Below are 22,322 nucleotides of genomic sequence, written 5' to 3' on the forward strand. Positions count from 1 at the left end.
TAATTATGAACTTGTATAAAGTTTCTTAATCATTTTAGCCTATAAGTGTTGTGAGAATATTTAATGCCATATCGAGAGCTGTGTACTAGGCATGCTAAAGCTTTTTTCGACTTTCCGTTTCCGGTTGAGAGTACGTCGTGCGCGTTCTGGCTGCCGCTTCTCAGCAGAGCTTTTTTTATTTTATTTTTCTATTTTCATTTTATTTATTTATTTTTCTTCTGTGTGTTTGTGTAGTTTGATGTTTGAGTGTTTTGTCCGCCGGTTGTGGTGTAGCTCCGGACCCAGTTTTGGGTGTTGGTTCCCTCCAGGCCTTAGTTCGCCCTGGGAGATGCCTGTGCTCCCAGCTATGGACTGCAGTGAACTTGTTGCTCATTTTACATCGTGGTTGTCCAGCACTCTGCGCTTTAATGCTTGGCGTGATGTTCCGAGCGATGTTGCTCGGTGGTACCACGGCGGCTGTGCAGGCGGTTTGGGACATACCAGCGCTCTGCGTGGCGGAGCTTCTCTGCTCGCTTTGTGGTCCATGGCGTGGTGTTCGAGTGATGTTGCTGACGGCGTCGCGGCGGCAGTGCTGTAGATGTTGGACTTGTTTTCGTGCACCTTTTGGTGGGACTGTGGCTGCTACACCACGGGAATTACATCCTGACCCCTACTTGGTGGACTTTTTTTTTTCCTTGTCTATAATTGTAAAGCGTCCTTGGGTTTCTTGAAAGGCGCTATATAAATGTAACTTATTATTATTATTATTATTATTATTATTATTATTATTATAGGCCTACTGCCATGCCACAGCCTCTGTCTTCCCCAACAAGCAGCACGGGAGAGCACCTCCTTAGCACACGTTTATTAAGGCGCATTTTTAGTTTGTTTACTGTATGTTATCATACTTGATGACTTTATTTGAAGCCATACTGGAAATGTTGTAAAATAAAACAAGTAAGAGATAATATTACAAATGCAAGAAGAGCCACCATACCTATTGTTTATTTGCAGGGTATTTATTTTTAATTATTTATGATGTATGTAATTGCTCAGTTAAAGTAAATAAAGCATGGTCACCTGTAATATCAAAGAACTTGACCGTTTTGCTATAGGCCTGCCTACCACTCAGAGCAGGTGAGATTCAGAATAAACACAAGAAACTTGTCCTCCAGGAAAAGGCATGTTGTTGTGACTGCGTAGATTTATTAAACCAACATGACTATTTGAATTCTTTCAAAGATAAGATGTCCCGAAGGGTAAGACCACTGGCAGGACAAAAGTGGAATATTTTATTTTGACAGTCCAGCCAAGCCAGAAAAGGCAGACAGAAGAGCAGGTCTATAGGGCTACAGGAACATTGGCAGTCATCTGTAGTTTTCTAGTGTGGGGGCTTTTAGGCCAAAACTTGGTGCTTTTGTGCAGGGTGTGTAAGAATGTAGGTATGGCACAGCAGGCCACTCCAAAAATCCACCAGAATGCAGGAACATCTACTAAATCCAAAATCTCACCCCCCCCCCCCCCCCCCCAATCTCCAGCTGGATGACCCACAAACCCACACACCAGAATGCAGGGGGACAAGTGAATATCAAACTGAATACAAAATTTCCCACTTACTGCGTGGTGTGCGGAAAAATTTTGCCGTCGACCCCCCCCCCCAAAAAAAAACCTCACTCTAAGGAATTTTGAAAAGTTGGCAGAGAATTTGCTTCAACTTCATAGGTGTTTGGTTGAAGTTTTGTACCAGTAAAACGCCATTCGAAGGCGTGTTGCAACGGTTGTATTGCGAGGGAGGAGGTTTACTCCATCTCGTGTGGTCTCCAACACCCCCGGTGATGATATCACTGTAAGCCACGCCCTCTGGTGGCTGATTGCTTTATTAGCGACAACCTACCTAAAGTAAATCCGTGGTAAAATATAGTGGATTTTCCGGTAAACGGGAACCCAGACCATGCTCGCTGAAAGGATGAGGGTTCATCTGTGCGTTTCTAATTGAGAAACAAATCACTCGATCAAGAGAAACCCTGCAACGAACCTCAGAACTGCTCTTAGCGATCGCTCTGAGAACACTGCGCATGCAGGAGCTGGTGGCGTCAGAGCCGGGGCTCGCGCTGATTGGTGCGTTTGGAATGACTTAGCCCCGCCCCTTGCGTTCAAGACGGCGAGGGTCAGACAGGCAGGAGTTGAGTCAGCGCGCGCTCAGGTCTCTGCTGTAGAGCATCTCAGGTGAACGAACACACACACACACACACAGCGGCGCACACTTATCCACTCCAACTCTCAAAGGACCGAGAGAGAGAGAGAGGAATACATTCAGATCTGTGAGAAAAGAAAAAAGAATATCCCACTGTTGGTCGCTGTAAGAGGGAATGCCATCAATCGATATGAAACTGGAACTGGTGACGCTCATCGCGTGCGACGTGGACGCTGAGGTGTTCACATCCGACAAAATGCAGGTACTGATCCTGGGTCTGAAAGGGCATAGAGAAGAGCTGGCCACGGTTTGTTTGGTGTGTGTGTGTGTGTGTGTGTGTGTGTGTCCAAGTGTGCACTGTTCTCCCAGGGTCACCGTTCTAATATTATTCTCTCTCTCTGTCTCCTTTTTATTATGTAGAAATATTTAAGTAAACGGTCTTTTTATCCTAAGACTACACAGCTATCCAGTGTTTCCAAACAGCAGCTATTTGAGGAGTATTGTTTGTGTTCCATGTCACTCTCATCATTACATGATTTGTTTTATTTGATCTATGCGGCGAAGGACGGTTGCTATGGTCGCCCAGACGTAACCACGCCCCCTGACAACAGCGCGGTGCGAGAGCTTTTGAAGTGGTGACCATGAAAACAAATCATTTGAGAGATTTATTTATTTATTTGTGTTTGTTTGTTTTATTTATTTTTAACTAATTGGACTAAATTTTTAAAAAGTACCCTAACCGCATAAATTAAGCTGGCTTGTGTGAAACCATTGTTTTTGTCACGTTATTTTGGGAGTTTTGCTGTCTCTCTCTCACACACACACACACACACACACACACATATATATATATATATATATATATATATATATATATATATATATATATATATATATATATAAAGAATGGAATAAAATATAACCACAGGCTGGAGGGAGAGGAAGAAGATGGTGCCCAGGAATGAACCCTAGTGAGAGAATAATCTCCTGGATCCACGCTGTTGTTGTTTGTTTGTCTGTTTGTTTGGGACACACGACGGCTGCTGGCTGTGTTTTTGTGAATGAAGCTGCAGCTCCGCATTAACATTCCGCTGCACGCGTCGGTGACGTCATCAGTGCGCTAAAACGAGTGACGCGCGCGCGAAGCGCAGGGAGGAATTTTATAGAGTCGGTTCTAAAGAGAACAGTGAGAGGAGAACCTCGCTTTAGACGCATTGGCCAACCTTGTTATGTTCTCATGCGCACACACACGCACACACACACACACTCCCAACTAACCTACCTTCACACTGCAGGTGTGTGAGATAGAGATTATAATAAAGATGATGTAATGCAGTTCATAATGTTTTACAGTGAAATGTTCATGTCAGTTTGATAACTGCCCTTCTTTAAAGAAAAATGGGTGTATTTGCAGCAATAACTAATATATCCTCAAACAAAATTAATTCGAGAAGTTATCATACTTGATGTATGCAAGAGGCTGCTATCCAGTTGTTAATATGTTATGTTTTGCTTTTTAATTGTAACCCAGTAATAGACAGTTGAGAGTCAACAACATAGTCATCCAGTGTACAGTCTAGCAATTGCATTTCGGGTGATATCATTAACCAGGGTTGCCAGGTTTCAATAAAATATACAGCCCAAGCACATCTCAAAAGACCTGAAAACATAAACAATCTGGGTGTCCAAAATTGAAGGTATGTTCTTTTTCTCAGCCTTTATTTCTAACGTATGGACATCATCTATAGTCATTCGCCAGCTCTTCTCCAAATGTTTGCAATATATCGTAGAATAGAAATGGTGCTGTACATCATGGACACACTGTCTACATGTCTATGTTCTATGCCCCTTATCTGTTGCGGGTCACGACTGAGCTGGAGCCAATCCGTGCTGGCATTGAGCAAGAGGTGGAATACACCCTGGCCAAGTCACCAGCCTACCACAGGGCGAACACAGAGAGACAGACAGCCATTCATACACACATTCATGAGTAGCCAATTGACCCAATCCACGTCTTTGGACTGTAGGAGGAAACCGGAACACCCAGAGGAAACTGGCACAAGGAGAACACGTAAACACCACAGAAAGGCCCCAGTCAACCAGTAGTTTTGAACCCAGAACCTTCCTGCTGTGAGGTGTTAGTGCTAACCACTACATCACCGTGCCACCCCTTCACAGAAATGTATTAACTTTAATTCTGATGATTTGCTCTAAGATTTTGGCATCAGCCGACTATTTTTGAACGAGCCCAATCTAGCAAGCCTGTCCTGTCTGCTGCTTCTCCACTGAGCGTGGGGCAGTGTGACTCTTGCCCCAAATGGGTGCTATTAATGCTTGTTGCAGTTCCCATTTTTGATAACTAGGTACAATAATAACTGGATGGAAGGTAAGTGGGGCAGTGAGCAAGCACACTGCAGCTCGGTTGTGTAACATTTAGAAAGGTGACCAAATCAAGTAGCTTTTTTTTTTTTATTTTACTCATTGGTCAGTCAAACATTATGTATTGCTTAGTATTTCAAAGAAATTTAAAATGTATGGAGTTGTGAATGAGGGCTTTATCTATGGACAAGCCACTACTGTTTATTTTAGTTAATAAGTTGTAATGCATCAGAACAATCTTAAGATGTTTTTAGAGACAAACAAAGTGAAATGTATGGTCTGGTCCTACTAGGGGTTATTATTCAGTGAATTCTAGCACAAAGAAATGCTCATGCATTGAAAAACACTTTTGGCTCTTTTTTTTTTTTGCCTGTCTTATACGCACTCTTATTGAGGTCAGTGTTCGTCATTCAGTTCTGACTGCACCATAGAAACTGTAGCATTGCAGTATCACAGTGTGTGTCTCCGGCAACACACACCCAAGACACAGGTAGTCTTACACACTGTACACAGTCAGATTAGCTGCATTGAATCAACTGTTTGTGTCCATTTAAATGAAGCATCTAGCCATCCTTTTGGTCGGGAGATGAGTCATTGTTTATGTGCCTAACCATGACTGACTACACTTCCCATCAAGCCTTGCTTCCCCTTCTAAGCATGCTTATTTCTAACCACACACACACAGAGCATGTCTTTTGTGTGCTGTTAAACCTTGTTTGTGCCGTTGCTACCTCGATGGTCATTAATTTTTGTTTTTGCTTGTTTTGACTGCTGGTCAGAGACAGGTCAAGGTCAACATAGAAACGGAGAGATAACCATGAAGAAAGATAGAAAAGTGTTTCTGAACGGCACTGCATTTGTTCCAAGCTATTTTTATTTATCATTATTATTCATTGCACTGGTTATGAAAGATAATCGAGAAAGAGCGAGGCAGCAGGAGGAAATATGAGGTTGGAGATTGCTTTGAGTGTGAATAATCATTGTTTCAGCTCTGGTTTAAGGAGATTAATACGCTGCACGCGGGTGACTGGTGCTCATTATAGAAAAGACAACATCCGCTCCTTTTGTTATGTCTGTTCATTTTTCCTTTTCTCTCTGAGCATGCTTTATTGCATATTCATCCTCTCTCTCTCTCTCTCTCTGTCTTTTAACATTTTACACCAGACAGTGTGATGTGGAAACAAATCCACATTTTGCCCTTGTTTCCATTGCCAGGTGACCTGTACCATAAAAAAGCATTTACCAAGAGTCCTGAACTGGGCCATACTGTATGGGTATAAATAGTGCAGACCACATGTAGGTTATCACAAGTTGTAATTAGTCAGACAATCACCAGACCAGGCAGCATTTCTCCGATCTTCAACTGTCCAGTTTCAGTAAGCCTGTGATCGGTGAACCTCCACTTCCTGTTAGCTGACAGGAGCGGGACCTGATGTGGCGTTCTGCTGTTGGAGCGCATCCACATCAAGGTTCAGTGTTTTGTGGTTTCTGAGATGCTTTTCTGCTCACCATGGTTGTAAAGAGTGATTGATTGATTATTGGAGTTACTGTAACCTTCCTGTCAGATCAAACCAGTCTGGCCATTTTCCTCTGGCCTCTCTCATCAACAAGACGTTTCCACCCACAGAACTGCTGGGTTTTTTGCACTAATCTCTGTAAACTGAGACTATTGTGCATGAAAGTCCCAGGATGTCAGGAGTTTCTCTGAAATTCAATACTGGCACCAACAACCATACTACAGAGTCACTAAGATTACATTTTCCCCATTCTGATGTTTGATGTGAACATTATCTGAAGCTCTTGACATTGTGTCTGCATGAGTTTATGCATTGTGCTGCTGCCACGTGATTGGCTGATTTGGACCGTTGCATGAGTAAGTGGGTGTACATTAAAGTGACCAGTGAGTGTCTGACCGTACTAAAAAGTACAGCAGAACAGGAATATGTCTGTAAGGCCTTTATGTAAATTAAATAACAGCAATGAAATTAACTGCGAGTAGATGGTTAATTAACAGTTATTCCCCAAAATCGAGTCGTACATGAGCTGATACCCGACGAGGTGCGTAGCACCAAATTGTCTATAATCCATGTACGATGAGATTGAGTGGAATAACTGTTTTATTCTATCCACATTCACTGGATTTTGAAAAACAGAGCATTTTTATTTTTTGCAAATTTGATAAATACAAACTTTATACAAAACTTCCAAAAAAATAATTTCCGCTTAGAATGTAAACAAACTGGTGCAGGGATGTGATTTTTCCGCGAATTCGCGGAATTCCTCTTTTTTCACCTCAAAATTTAAAAAAAATGTTTTTTCCGATTTTTCGCTCAAAAATCCGCATTCATATCCTATTCGTTCCGACTTTCAGTAATTCCGTCATTGAGATGAAACGAGGTACGTGATTGGCCCATCGCTCTGTAACAACCAATGAACGCGCTTGTTAGATAGCTGTACGTAAGCTCGCTTCAAACAAAGAGTTGAAAGATGGCAGCCTCCGTGATCGAGCGTAAAGATGCACCTGATCATCAGTTTGGTGTGTGTGTGTGTGTGTGTGTTTTTAAAGTAAATAAACATGGGGAAGAAGAAAAAACAACCCAGCTCATTTCTTTCCCCATAATAAGCCTGTGAGTGGTGATGGCGTCACTGCACGTGCGACGGAGTGACGAAGGTTGCCGTGGCAACGGGGCCTCGCGCCATCTGTTGCTTCCTGGATGCGCATGCGCACGCTATGAAAGCTGTGGCGAAAAGGTTAGCATCGGAGGCTAAACCTTCTGAGGAGAAAAGAAGGGGCGGTTTTTATTTCAGTTTGTTTTAGTTACGTCCGAAGAAACAGCAGTTTAAATCACGGCTCTACTTTACAAATCAAAATAGTTACTCAGTGAAAACAAAACAAAAGCTAGAGCGAGGGGGAGTGGTGTAGAGCGAGGGGGAGTGGTGTAGAGCGAGGGGGAGTGGTGTAGAGCGAGGGGGAGTGGTGTAGAGCGAGGGGGAGTGGTGTAGAGCGAGGGGGAGTGGTGTAGAGAGAGGGGGAGCGGTGGGAGTTTAACCCGGGAAAGTGAGTCTGTGAGGCGGCAGTGATGCTTGACCCCTCCCCCCTCCCGCCTCCTCTCACTTTACCTCAGAGTCTCTGCCAACTTCATCACAGATTATTTCACCTTTTTCACTCCAAGTTAGTTTTAATTTTCGCTCAAAACTTTTCCCACAGCGTGGATGTAAGGTAATTATACACAATTTTGATTTGTTTATTCAATATTAAAATGTTGGTGCAAATAATACATACTGACCAACTTTTCAAAATTCTCATGAGGGAGAAAAGTGCATGAAAGACATTTTCAGTTGGCCGAGGGTCTGATGCGCGGTTGAAATGATAAACAGTGGATCCCAATTAATTGCAAACACATTTTTTGTGAATGTTGTTTAGTGAAAAAGTGATTTTTATTCTTGCATATGAAAATCCTCAAGTGAGTGAACACTGTACAGTTCTGTATATGAGTCAATTTCACAAACGTATTTTTTTTTGTCCAGACGTGTTTTGTTTACATTTTGAGATTTCTAAAAAATTTTTATGGTCTCATATGATAAAACATCATCAGTTCTACCTTGCATTTCAAAATTTGACTACTTTGGTTCATAACTGTGCATTTTATAGCAAATTTTAGGGTCGAAAATGAGCAAAAATGGCTGTCCCACTGAAAAGTGACTTTTTTTTCAGACATGATTCTTAATGTTAGACAAAGGTGGAATTGAAACTTTTTCATGTTCAACAACAAGACTGTGGAAACCACAATGGACATATGATGTCACAAATTGAAAATGCCATTAAGAAAAGATATTTTTTCGATGTTTTGTTAATTTTTGTACCTGTCCCAGAGGTTTGTGTCAGTTCCGTTACCGTGATAAATCACATAACAAAAATAAATGCTCCCAAAAGCTATTATTGAAATTATTTGTTGCCAAGGATCTACATATTCTCACCTTTTATATGGATGGCAGAATGAACTGAATCTGAGAATATTTACTTAAAAATTTCAGTTTTGGTAAGTAGTCTATGCATGACTAATTTCAAAATTTAAAATCAATCCTGTTACCCTGTCTAAACGGGGTGTGCAGTAACTTAATCAAATATTAGAAGTTGCCATACATAAGCAGCAAACCGGGAGACTACCAGGAGCAATAGAGTTTAATAAATAATGGTGGATGAATTCTTATGTTGCATCATGTTTGTTTGAAAAGGCACATTTAGGTATGTTCAACTTCTACAGTAATTGAAAGTATAAATTTTGTTTTTCCTTATACAATTTTCTATTTATTCTAATGCAGATGATTTAATTTAGAATGACATTTTTAGATTTCATGTTTTGGGTTTTTGTCAGTTAAGAATCATTGAATTTACTGTAGGGGCTCAGAGTTGCATGTTGACCATTAAATTGGCTTGAATTTGTTAATCATGACAAGTTTTTTCTTGTGTGTTTGCTTGCCATTTTAGTACAATTTTTAAGTCAGAAAACCCCAGAACCCAGGAGCTTCGGGGGGCTTCACCCTCCCTTGTCCCCCCACCAGGGCACTGCCTGGACCAGCTGGGGGCCTGCGGCCCCCAGACCCCCGGCTAAAATTTTCAGATAATTTCACCAGCCCCAAATCACATCCCTGCTGGTGAAATGACAGGAGCAAGTTGTAAAAAATGCAATAATTCTTGAAAAATAAAAAAGATACGTTCTTACCGTCAAATACTTTCATTCCATATTTTGTTGCTTTTTTTGTGTGTATTTTTTGGGGGTTTTCTTCTTCTTTAGGGTTTTTTGGTGGTTAGCAAACCAACTTAAAGGTGCATTACCGCCCCCGACTGGGCTGGAGTGTGGCACAGGAGCTACTGAGGGGGGAACAACAACAAAAACTATATTCTTTTAAATATTTCTGTTTCTTTTAAATACTTGATAATTTGAGGTTTTGTTTTCGAGTAGAGTTTTTATTTCATCCTCGGTTGGTTCAGCAACATGCTTCGCCATATTGTTTTTCTCTACTCATGGTATATGAGCTGATATCCTAGTAGTAGAATAGCTAATCAGAGCGCACAATTGCTCATATCCAGTGAATGTGGATAGAATAAACCATGATGTAACATTTATTAATATTTTAAACATGCACTGTAACATTTATTTACTATGCAAACAACTTCACTACAAGCAAAAGTGTCATGAAGATTATAAACGTTAATCCTGACAAGCACAAGCAATTCTCAGTCGTCCCAGGATGACTAGAATGTTTCTGTTGTCCAACTTCGATGTAGATTTGATTGGAGTGTTAATATTTCCAGCAATACTGAAGATTCAAACAGAGGAAGTGCTGGTGGTACAGACATGTATATTTTCCTACAGGATCTGACCGTGCAGAAAAACATGTTCTTGTAGGGATTTTTTTTTTTTTTTTTGCTGAAGAACATGATACAGAATCACACCATCTAATGGGAAACATTTGAATTGTTGTGTTATCACAGTTTTACATAATCTCGAAGCTATTGCACAATTTGAGGTTTTCTGAGTTTTATATTATAAATGTTAAAACAAAGTAAAAGGGGTTTTCTACTAGCTAGCTATTAATCTAAAGTTCAGTCTATAGTAAAGTTAAATTTTGTTGAACTATTTTAATGACTGAGTAACAGAGATACAATATAATATTTATCATTTTTACATCAATCCATTAAGGATATGTAGAATACATTCAGAAAATGAAGTGATGTTTGTTTGCCTCTGCTGCTCAGGAAATAAATTAGCTTTACTTTTTACTCTTTACAAGGATTTAAAAGGTAGCGTTCAATCTTTTTGTGGGGAAATATAGTTGATTTTGCTGATTTGTTAAAACCTAACACTGTGTTTGAGGAGGAACGGGTCTCGGATACACACCAAGCCAGTCAAGTCAAGTTTGTTTGTACGTATAGCGCTTTTAACAATAGACACGGTCCCAAAGCAGCTTTACAGAATTTGAATGACTCAAGACATGAGCCAATTTTATCCCTAATCTATCCCCAATGAGCAAACCTGTGGCTACGGTGGCGAGGAAAAACTCCCTCAGACGACATGAGGAAGAAACCTCGAGAGGAACCAGACTCAAAAGGGAACCCATCCTCATTTGGGCAACAACAGACAGCATGACTATAACATTAACATTTTTAACATGAAGTCATTTTCGTTGATGTTATAAACTCTTCATTGATGGAAACTTGAGTGCAAAACTGTTCATGACAACTGCAGTCCTAAAGTTAGCAAGTCAACTGTAGTCCTCAGCCATAAAAGCATTACTGTAAGAGTCCAGAGCGTCCTCCAGGTGTAACCCTCAACTGTCCTCATGGGGCCGTCCTCCACAGGAGCGATGCAATGAGACTCCAACCAGACACAGGGCACCAGGATGGATCAGGCAGGTCCGAGGGGCAGAAGAGGTTCAGCATCTCGATCTCAGGATTGACCTGTAACTCAGAGGGACCGAGCACCCACATGTTGCTCAGGCTAATCGCTTATTTATTTTCTCGTGTTCATTTTGGTAATGAAACATTTTGTAATTGCTTTAATTACATTTTACCAATTTAGGAGACTGAACTACTAACTCCATTTCCAGAAAAGTTGGGATATTTTCCAAAACGCAATAAAAACAAAAATCTGTGATTTGTTAATTCACATGAACCTTTATTTAACTGACAAAATTACAAAGAAAAGATTTTCAATAGTTTTACTGATCAACTAAATTTTCTATTGTAAATATAAAAAAAAAAGTTAGAATTTGATGCCTGCAACACACTCAAATAAAAGTTGGGACAGAGGCATTATTACCATTGTATTACATCACCATTCCTTTAATAACACTTTTTAATCGTATAGGAACTGAGGGTAATAATTGTTGCAGTCTTGCAATTGGAAATTTTGTCCATTTTTGCTTGATACAAGACTTCAGTTGCTCAACAGTCCGTGGTCTCCGTTGTCTGATTCTCCTCTTCATGATGCTCCATACATCCTCAGTAGGAGACAGATCTGGACTTGCAGCAGGCCAGTCAAGCACATGCACTCTACCTATGAAGCCACACTGTTGTAGCCCGTGCAGAATAAGGCCTGTCATTGCCCTGTTCAAATAAGGATGGATGTCCCAGGATGAGATGTCAGCTCGATGGCAACATATACAGTATCTCTCTAATATATGCCTCCGTGTCAAAGATACCGTCACTCATATGCACCTCCCCCATGCTGTGGGCATTGATACCTCCCCTTACCATCACAGATGCTGGCTTTTGCACCTTTCTCTGATCAACTGGATGGTTGTGTTCACCTTTGGCACTGAGAACTCAATGTCCGGTTTTCCTGAAAACAAGCTGAAATGTGACTCATCTGACCACAGCACACATTTCCACTGTCTTTCGGTCTGTATGAGATGAGTTCCGGCCCAGAGAAATCGGTGGTGTTTCCGCATAGAATTGAAGGTTTTCCTCCTTGTGTAAACCAGTTTCAGGTTGTATTTCTGGATGCAGCAGTGGACTGTGTTAAGTGACGACGGCTTTCTGAAGTCCTCCCGAGCCCACGCGGCTATATCTGTCACATTATCATGACGGTTTCTCAGGCAGTGCCATCTGAGGGCTCGAAGGTCACGCCCATTCAACAGTGGTTTCTGACCTCGCCCTTTACACACTGAGATGTCTGCGAATTCCCTGAATCTTTTCACAATATTATGGACTGTAGATTTGGAAAGACCTAAATTCTCTGCGGTGTTGAGAAATGTTCTTTTTGAATTGATGAACAATTCTCTCATAAATTTTGGCACAAAGCAGTGAGCCACGCCCCGTCCTTGCTTGCAAAGACTGAGCTTTGGTGCTGCTCCTTTTAAACCCAATCATGATGCCCTCACCTGTTACCAGTTAACCTGCTGATTGTGGAATCTTCCAAAATGGTGTTACTTGAATATCCTATAAACTTTTCAGTCTGATTTTGCCTCTGCCTCAACTTATTTTGAGTGTGTTGCAGCATCAAATTCTAACTTCACTTATATTTACAAAGTACAATTAACTTGGTCAGTGAAACTATTGAAAATCTTTTCTTTGTAATTTTGTCAGTTAAATAAAAGTTCTTGTGAATTAACAAAATCACAGATTTTTGTTTTTATTGCATTTTGGGAAAAAATCTTAATTTTTCTAAAAATGGGGTTTGTAGATTTTAAAAAAGCATGTGAATAAAATGGGTTGGGCAATGCAAACGCAAGTATTTTGCCAAATAAATAGCATGGCACTGCAGTGAAAACAATTTCACTTTCTACTGGCAGAGCCCGATGTTCAAATCGACTGCAGCGGGATTTGTTTCACTTTGGAAACAGCTGTAAGTAAAGCAGGTTGCTGTTTCCATTTCGTCAGAATCTCTTGTTGTCAGTGAACAATAGTGGCTATTAGGAAAAAATTAACGGGTAAGACCTGTTACTTTCACTCATCTAGCCAGCATTTGAAGATAGTAGTTGTGTTGAGGTTTAAGGCCCGGTCCCGCAGTACCAATAACTGTAACTCCAACTGTAACGATAGCTATAAATAAATCGTTCCTCTGCAGTTTATGTGGTCGGTGCTCACACCAGACCGATAGCGATCCCTATAGCCCAGGCCTGGGTTTATCCGTACCGGTGAGATTTGCTTCTGGAGCCATTTTTCCAGACCTGGACCTGATCTGATAAAACATCTGACCAATCAGGTCATTGTTTACATGTGACGTTGTCTGAGCACGTGCTGTTTCTCCCCGGGCGTCTTTGTACATCCTTGTTGCATCATGAAGTCACGGAATACGGGTTCACTGAAAATAAAAAATACAATACAAAGCACGGATCTTTTATTCACAGATATGTGATTTTTTTCCCTGCAATATCAATAGTAAATTAATAAAGTAAACATATAAATGCAGGGGAGATATTTTAATTATGAACTTCAACAGTCCAAACATTTAATTGTTTTAGACTTCTTAATTTTTTATCCGTGATGCATCATCTATATGAAATCGGTAACCAATCTGTAATATACTGAAACGTCCGTCACCAATCCGTAAATTATTAGCATCCGTGATGCACTCTAAAAAAAAAAATAAAGGTGCTTCAGTGGTTCTTCAAATCTCTGGATGGTTCCATGGAGAGTCAAAACTCTGTGATGAACCATTACATTATGCGAAAGGTTCTTCACATTGGAAATGGTTCTTCAGAGCCTGGCATTCTCTTACCATTTGCTGGTCAGTGCACATAGGCTATGTTTACACAAATATGTCTTCACTGCTCAAACAAATGGTTTAAATGGTTCTTTAAGGAACTGTTGCATGAACGGTTCTTTGAAGCCCTGAAAAAAGGTTCTTCTATGGCATCGCCCTGAAGAACCAGTACTGGCCCCATTATTTTTTAGAGTGTGTGTCCGTATTAAAATCCGTAACCACTCCGTATTTTGTATCCTTTTTTATTATATTTCCGTAATCCATGACCTGTCCGTATTTTATCAGCCGCCGGAGTGTGTACATGGGTTGTTCTGAAGTCCAAGCTGTAGAGTATGACCCGGAATAATGTGCTACTACTTGGAAAAAATTCCATGACCATTCCTAAGTTCCGTGCGTTTATTTCCCTGAGTGTCAGGACCGAGCGATATTATAGTGGGGATTATAGTTGTGGTGTTTCTGCTCCAGACTGGAACTAAACTCAGGCAGAGCGAGAGTCAGAGTTGGAGTTAGAGTTCTCGGTGTTGTGGGACCGGAGCCTTATGTTTAAGATGTTTTGACAGGTTACTTGTGTTGTAGAAAGATGATGTAGTTCCTACTCATGGTGTTAAAATAGGGCACAGATCGCAGTCTGCTTTGCTTTGATTGGCATCCAGTGTGTCCAGAGCATTGTCATACGCTCGGCTTATGTCTCGTAGTTGCATGCTATCAGATGTTGGTATTTTTTTTTTTCAAGTAAACAAGTAGGGTATCAGACTTGTACCCAATACCAGTATTGATATCAATGCATCCTTAGTGTACAGCACCAGTCAAAAGTTTGGACGCACCTTCTATCTAATTCAATGTGTTTTCTTTATTTTTATTAATTAAAAGTCACTTCATGTCTTAAAATAATGATGGATGTCGTTTCTCTTTACTTAGTTGAGCAATTCTTGATATAATATGGATTATTACAGTTGTGGATGGAATAGGGCTATTTACTGTAGTTTTATTATTTACTGTTTGATCTCAAAGGCATTAATAAGGCACTAAATTCCACTAATTACCTTTTGATGAGGCACAGCTGTTAATTGAAAAGCATTCTAGGTGACTACCTCATGAAGCTGTTTAAGATAATGTTAATATGTGTTTGCTAAGAGACACCTGGCCAGGGTAGAGGTCCTATAGTTTTGGGTTCAGATTAGTAACGGTGCAGTTCTGTACCACAAGTCAAGTGAAAAACGTGCTTTTAGTCCCTTGACTCCACTACAGCAGGGTGGTGATGGTGGTGTTCTGTATCTGATAGGTGTCTGTCTTTCGTAACATGAGAGGGAGAAAGGTTAATAAAGTGAAGGACATTACGTAAGTTTGGGAGTCTGTCGAATGTTGTTTGCCTAATTTGCCTTGTCAGCTGTTTGTCAGGGTCAAATGGACAATATTTTAATAGATCAGATCTCTGTGGCTGGGTGGATTGTTTTAATATAAGAAAAACAGATAGTAATCTTTGAAACAATAGCTGCAGCCTGAACACAAAGCTCATACACGTCTATGTAAGCACACATTCCTATTTTAAACTTTAGTCCATGTTTAAAGTGTGCTCGCTTGCTGATTTATTGGATCACATGGTGACCTTTAGCTGTTTTTACTCACATTGTGTGGTTTTTTTTTCTAATAGCAGGAAGTCATTGCATTAGTTTCACAACAAAACTTGAATCATATCAGAATGTCACAGGTGAGCAAACGTGTCTGGTGTATGTCTGAGTCAGTCGGAGCATGGAGGCAAGACACGAGAGAAACACAAGAAGGGCCCTTGAGTTGCAAACTAATGACCTTTGATCGAGTTCTCACTTTGCTTCCAGAGCCTGATCTTGTGTAAAATGTGGATGTTTAAATGAACAAGGATAACTAGGTTTTACATTCATAAAAATGAATTCATAAAGTAAAGGCAAATGTTTACCTCGCTCATAAACCTAATCTTAATCTTTGTAACTTTTCCATATCATTCAATTTTTATGAAACGTCAACGGTAACCAGTTAGCAAGTGTTGGATTGCACTGTCTCCTAAATGCACTAAGAAAACATCTTATTGATTGACTTGATTGGCCTAGATCTTAAGAGCTTCGAAATCACAGTATCTTTCTTGTAAACTGATCTGGAATTTTTTTTAATGGAGCTCTCAAAAGTCTGCCTTTGAAAGGAAACCCAGAGCTTGTAATAATGTAGCATGCACCTCGATTAATAGGAACTCTGTAACCTTGCACCCTTTTCACAGTCCCAACAGCACTACATTTGTGTACTTGTTTACAGCCAACGAATCGAACCTGTTTGCACCAATGGAGTCTATATCAACCTTTGCACCAAACACCATCATCACCCCAAACAACAGCCAACACTACAGTCCACATCAACTGGGTTTCTTTGTCTCTGCTCTTGACTTGTCAGTCGTGGCCGCTAGTATTGATTATACCTGGAGTTAAAGGCCTCTGCGGATCTATAGATTTTACGTCATGTGTCACACAGTTTTCCGTGGTTCTTTAACAGTTTGCACTCGAGCATCTCGCTCATTTCTGTGTAGAGGTTCCAACCCAATCTGTAGATCTGGATGTTATATATCCTGTCTGGTTTTATGGTTCATGTATTAAAATAATGGGCCCTTCATCTCACTTCTGTCTCTAATATCACCAAATATATTACAACATGAGAGCCTTAATCAGAGTTCTACTATTAGGGTTTGATTTATTTCTAGAGCAGGGCAGTAAAAGTCCATGCAGATCAAGTCTGTGATTTCCTGGGGGGGGGGGGTCTGTTGTATGGTTCCATAAAGACTTCTACATCTTGGAGTATGACTCCTGTGGTTATATTTGATAGAACAATAGAACCCATTCTGCTTCTTCTGTAGAACATCACACATTTGGTTCAACATGTTATGGTGGGTATACACATCTTTCATGTTGGTCATCTTTCATCTGGGACAGCCCAGAATTGCAGTGGCGAATTGCACATGTCTTTTGGTCATGGTTCCAAAACGGTGATGCTATGTGGCACTGTGAGAGAGCTTCAGAGACGTCACGGTCTTGTGACCAAGGATAGCTTTGAAAATCCAGACAGTGTCAGAAGTTTATTATGACCATCTCACAATGTGACTGCTGTTACAGCCTATGTTTATTCACCAACCAATAAGAATGAAGCAGGAAATGACCCACTGATCGATGCGACACTGGCGCCAAACCAGCAAGAGCTCAGTTCTTGCTTAGCTTCATTGGTTATCACTGTAGCAGTGCGGATGGACGACATACGCTGATGATGTTTTATTCTCGTATATTAACTTGTGTTGTTGCCTCCGATTCAGTAGGTGTTCATGGTACTTGATGTTGCACCCAAATTTATTAGATCCATGTCACACAGTGTGGTTTGCGCTAAACTTCTACGATTGCTGAAATCTCAGTCTGTTGGCACCATTAGACATATTGGATGTCTGGTTTTATGGTTCCATGCATCAGAACAACTCCAACTGGAAGTTTGTTTCTATGGTCCTACATGCTGCAGAGAACTGAGGACCTCAATCAGAGTTCTATTACATTCACAGTATTCCATATATTAGAACAGTAGCAGTTATATCATGTGTTATGGTTTCATGCATTAGAACAATAGAACCCTAATAAGAGTTCCATCTCAGTGTTTCCAAATTCTAGTTTTATCATTCTGTATTTTAAAATGAACGAAATCCCAAGATGGAGTCAAGCTCCAGAGTTCTACATTGCTGGCTCTGCTTGTTAAACTGTGAAGCTCCATTCAGAGTTCAGCTACTGTGGTTCTGTATAGTCCTCAAACAGTAGAACCCAGTTCTGTCTTATAGCAATGGAGCCCCAACAGGATCTGCATCCATGGTTCCATACATTAGGACAGAAAAACCTAAATCGCAGTTCTTTTATGGTTTGATATGCTGCATTACCACAGTGAAATCCCAGTCTGTCACCAGTGTTGGTTCCAGAGCTCTTAAAACTAAATAACAGTTTTAATAATCCACCTTCCTTTTGGAGTTAATGCAATTTTATTGCTTTGTGTAATCATTATTCTCATCTTCGTAGACTGTTGTCTTTGGCAAACAAGTGTTGTTGTTTTTCCATATGTGATTGCATGCCTTGAGTTTGCTGCGAGTGGAATCTAAAGCCATATCTTACCCACTCACTCCTTCACTCACTCACTTCTTACAGCTTGTCCCACTTACGTGTGTCGGGTTGCTGCCATGTGGACCCTATAGATCCCCATATCATATTTAAAGGTGCTGACTACAAAGCCATCTGAAATTTTCAAATTTTTTTATCATGCATGACACTTTCTTGTGTCTTGCAAGAACAATATCATACGGACGAGATGTGAGCATTTTGATGTCCTGAGCATTGCTTTCCTCTGTTTTGGGACCGATTTCCTCCCTCTTGAGGTAAACAGTACGGCCCTACGGAAACAGGAAACAGACAAACGTGAGGAGCTTTAACTCATTAGCATAACTGTGGAACCGCATCACACCAAGATGGCGACACGCGGAAAACATCATGACTCTGCATCGACCTCAGAGAGTTTTGAGTCGCAGGGATGTAATTTGTGGTCGACATTCATGAATAGATCTGTGAAACAAAAGGTGAATATTTATATCTTTTCTCTGTCACTGCTTTTGTGTTCTCATTTCTTTTTCTGTAAGATCAAAACATTAGGTGTATAACTCCATACTCGCTAGCGTGGAGTTGAGCCCATGCACTCTAAGGCTAAGACAGCTAAGCACTAGCTATCTGTCCAGAAAAATGACACGCCATCTCTCTAACCTTGCTCTATCTTTCAGTTGCACTCACTAGGCAGGCTTTCCTTTTCTTTTCTGCTAGCGGGAGAGCCGAGTCCACCATGTTTGTGGACTCATTTTTGACTTGTTTTGGTTAAAAGTAGGTCAAACACTACATGGTGCGGCACGGTGGTGTCGTGGTTATCACTGTTGCCTCACACCAAGAAGGTTCTGGGTTCGAGCCCAGCGACCGACAGGGGCTTTTCTGTGCGGAGTTTGCATGTTCTCCCCGTGTCCGCGTGGGTTTCCTCCGGGTGCTCCGGTTTCCCCCACAGTCCAAAGACATGCAGGTTAGGTTAACTGGTGACTCTAAATTGACCGTAGGTGTGAATGTGAGTGTGAATGGTTGTCTGTGTCTAATGCCGCTTTTCCACTACCAACGCGGCTGAGTCGGGCTGAGCCGTGCGGTGCTGAGTTGGGCTGAGTCGAGCTGAGCGGGGCTGTTGGAGTTGCATTTCGACTACAACCGCGCTGAACCGTGCTGGCTGGAAGTGGGTGGACACATTGGGTGGAGTTAGCGAAAGTGGGTGGACGTCACGTGATGTCGTTAGGCGGCGCAAACAGTGACATCAGTGATCTTTTAAGCGGTAGTCTCACGACCCGGATAGTAAAAAATAAACATGGAGGACATGGAGTCGTTAGTGTTGCTGGTCTTGGTGCTGTGGCTTGTTGTCACCGACAACGCCAACAGATACTGGCAAGAGCGTATAGATGAGGCGAGGCGCATAAGGCTTCAGAAATTCTCGTAATTCGTAATTCTCCTTCTTCCGGGTTTACGGTGTTGACAGATCCCAGCATGCTCGCGGGGCATGTGTGGGCATGTGAGGACACTCCTCCTCACCAATCAGTGCACAGGGGAGTGTCTCCTCACGCCCCTAGCCCCACTCGGCTCGGTTTGGCTCGCTTCAGCCCCACTCCAAAACCGTGCGAGTTTTGGGTGCTGAGTAGGGCTGAAGCGAGCAGAGTCGTGCTGCTCTGAGGTAGTCGAAACGCGAGCCGTGTCGGGTTGAAGTGGGCTGAAGCGAGCTGAAGTGAGCTGAAAAAGGGTAGTGGAAAAGGGCCATATGTGTCAGTCCTGTGATGACCTGGTGACTTGTCCAGGGTGAACCCCGCCTTTCGCCCGTAGTCAGCTGGGATAGGATCCAGCTTGCCTGCGACCCTGTAGAACAGGATAAAGCGGCTACAGATAATGAGATGAGATGAGTCTGTAGCCAGTACTAAGAAATGTTTAGCCGTAAGACATATCCTAAATGAAAAAGAAAATGTTTCAGAATCTATTACATTTATAATTATTAAATTGTAGTATTCCGTGTGGGCGGCACAGTGGTGTAGTGGTTAGCGCTGTCGCCTCACAGCAAGAAGGTCCGGGTTCGAGCCCCGGGGCCGGCGAGGGCCTTTCTGTGCGGAGTTTGCATGTTCTCCCCGTGTCCGCGTGGGTTTCCTCCGGGTGCTCCGGTTTCCCCCACAGTCCAAAGACATGCAGGTTAGGTTAACTGGTGACTCTAAATTGAGCGTAGGTGTGAATGTGAGTGTGAATGGTTGTCTGTGTCTATGTGTCAGCCCTGTGATGACCTGGCGACTTGTCCAGGGTGAACCCCGCCTTTCACCCGTAGTCAGCTGGGATAGGATCCAGCTCGCCTGCGACCCTGTAGAACAGGATAAGCAGCTGCAGATAATGGATGGATAGGTCAAACACACCCCATGGTGGTCACATGATATTGTTGCTCACTTGGTTTGGCAATCTTGGAATCGTAAAATGCGGGACGCTTTTTATCTCAGCAAAACATTTACACACAGAATACACGGTGTGTGTGTGTGCAGCAGCGAAACATCTCAAAACTCCAACAGCTATAGAAATGGAACATTTTTCCCAGAATTCAACTTTGCAGTCAGAACCTTTAATTGGAGCATAGTTTTACGATGCTTTTCCTGACACAACCCTCCCATTACTGGGCTTGGGAAACAACCATTCACACCTATGGACAATCTAGGCTAGCCAGTTAGCCTAACTGCATGTCTTTGGACTGTGGGGGAAACCGGAGCACCTGGATGAAACCCACAGAGACACAGGGAGAACATGCAAACTTGACAGTTTTGGCCAGTGGGCTCGAACTAAGAACCTTCTTGCTGTGCAGCAACAGTGCTAACCACTACACCACCCCAAAGCCATATCTTACTGAACTACTGACGATGCCATAGATCCTAAAAACCAGCCATAACCTTGAGCTGCTTCGGGTGTTTTCATTTTAATCTTGACTGAACTTTCCAGGAAATTGTAGAGAGCCTGTCAGATTAGTCAACATTATACGACATGGAAATGCTTTGTTTGATTTCTCTAACAGCTTAAAACCCGACAATATTTTTCTACTACTGTATTTATCTTTCTGTGAGCAGTGTTGCCTTCAGCGCTCCCTGTACCTGTTTTTGTACTTTTTTTTTTTTTTTAATTTGTGCATGGTATTTGATAGTGGTTTATTGGAATAGAGTTATTGCATTGCTCTTTACTTCCACTCTCAATGCCTTTGGGCCACTAAGCTTTGCCAGAAGCTGTTAAGCTTTGCCAGGTTAATTAAACATCTCGTCTGTTTAACATGTTCATTTTCTTAATTAAAGACAACTCTCTTCTTCATCCAAAATCATTACCATGTCCCAGTAGACTGTATGCCCCAAATTTGTTACATTTTTAAATCTTTTTCAAAAATTTCTCTGTGGTTAAACAAGCCAGACTTTAATGAAAGCACTTGGGGGGATTATGCACAAACTGAAATATGAAATAATTTTTTTAGTGTTGCCAGTGTAAAATTAATTTAATGCTAATTTAAATCACTCTGTACATGATTATCAGTGTAAATATAACAGTGTATATAATAACATGCAGAAAATGTAAAAGTTGTCCATGTTATTATAAAAAAAGCTGTTCCTTTTGCATTTTATCCTACATATAAAAAAAAAACATGTACAATGTCCATTTTATTTATTTATTTACATTCTAACCAATGTTTGAATATCTAAGGGACTTGTAGAAGACTGGGGTTTGATCCCAAAAAGGCAGAATCTATTCGAAGCTGTTGCACCAAAGATTCCCATATAATCATTTGACAATTTTCAAGGTGAAACACAACGGTTTAAAGGAGCAGCGTGTCAATTTTAGTGCCCTCTGCTGTCTGCAAGATCGATTGCAACTGTAGTAAAAATATTGACCCAAGCCTCCTTCTTCTGCCCCTGACCCCACTTCTTCTGTTGACACTTTATAAGCATCTTGGATTGACATTTAAGGGAAAAGGGCAGAATTGAAGTCACTCAGCAGTGGTGGAGCTCATTTCCGGGCCAGAAAAAAATGTCAGAACAAAAAGAACAGAAGAAATTAGTGAAAGCCACTATATAGCAATACTGCAAATTCCAGTTTAGAAACGGTAACAATGATATTATATAATTATTATAAGTCTAGAAGCACATTTGAAAATGACAGTTTACTCCTTTAAGAGACTAGGGGCCATATATAATGTTTGGCAAAGTTAAAGACTCTTTTCCAGCATTAGAAACCGACTTGCAAGTTACTAAACAGTGCCTAAAATAAGATACAAAAGACAGTTACTACTGTTTTGTGCTTCAGAGTTTCTCTGGCAAATTGGAATAATTGGTTCATTACAATAATCTCCAGACTATCATTTGCACTTTATCAAGGCTGGTGGTGATTATTGCCTTTGCTATTGTGTGCACATTTATCACCCTTGAATAGCTGGTGTTA

The 22,322-nt window shown here is 41.2% G+C and overlaps 1 protein-coding gene across 3 annotated transcripts in view; it reads left to right on the plus strand.

Annotated features, from left to right (window-relative positions):
• Positions 1-22,322, plus strand: part of rcan3 (regulator of calcineurin 3) — a 72,183-nt gene that overhangs the window by 22,355 nt on the left and 27,506 nt on the right. The window contains exon 1 of one of the 3 annotated variants that reach the window (XM_060934779.1): positions 2,184-2,435. The exons of the other annotated variants lie outside the window; for them this stretch is intronic. Coding sequence (XP_060790762.1) covers positions 2,349-2,435 — 87 coding nt within the window. The 5' untranslated portion in view covers positions 2,184-2,348. Of the gene's footprint in view, positions 1-2,183; positions 2,436-22,322 lie in introns of those variants that run through there. 3 annotated transcript variants of the gene reach the window in all.

Source organism: Neoarius graeffei, chromosome 11 (genome assembly GCF_027579695.1).
Source record: "Neoarius graeffei isolate fNeoGra1 chromosome 11, fNeoGra1.pri, whole genome shotgun sequence".
Taxonomy (NCBI): Eukaryota; Metazoa; Chordata; class Actinopteri; order Siluriformes; family Ariidae; genus Neoarius; species Neoarius graeffei.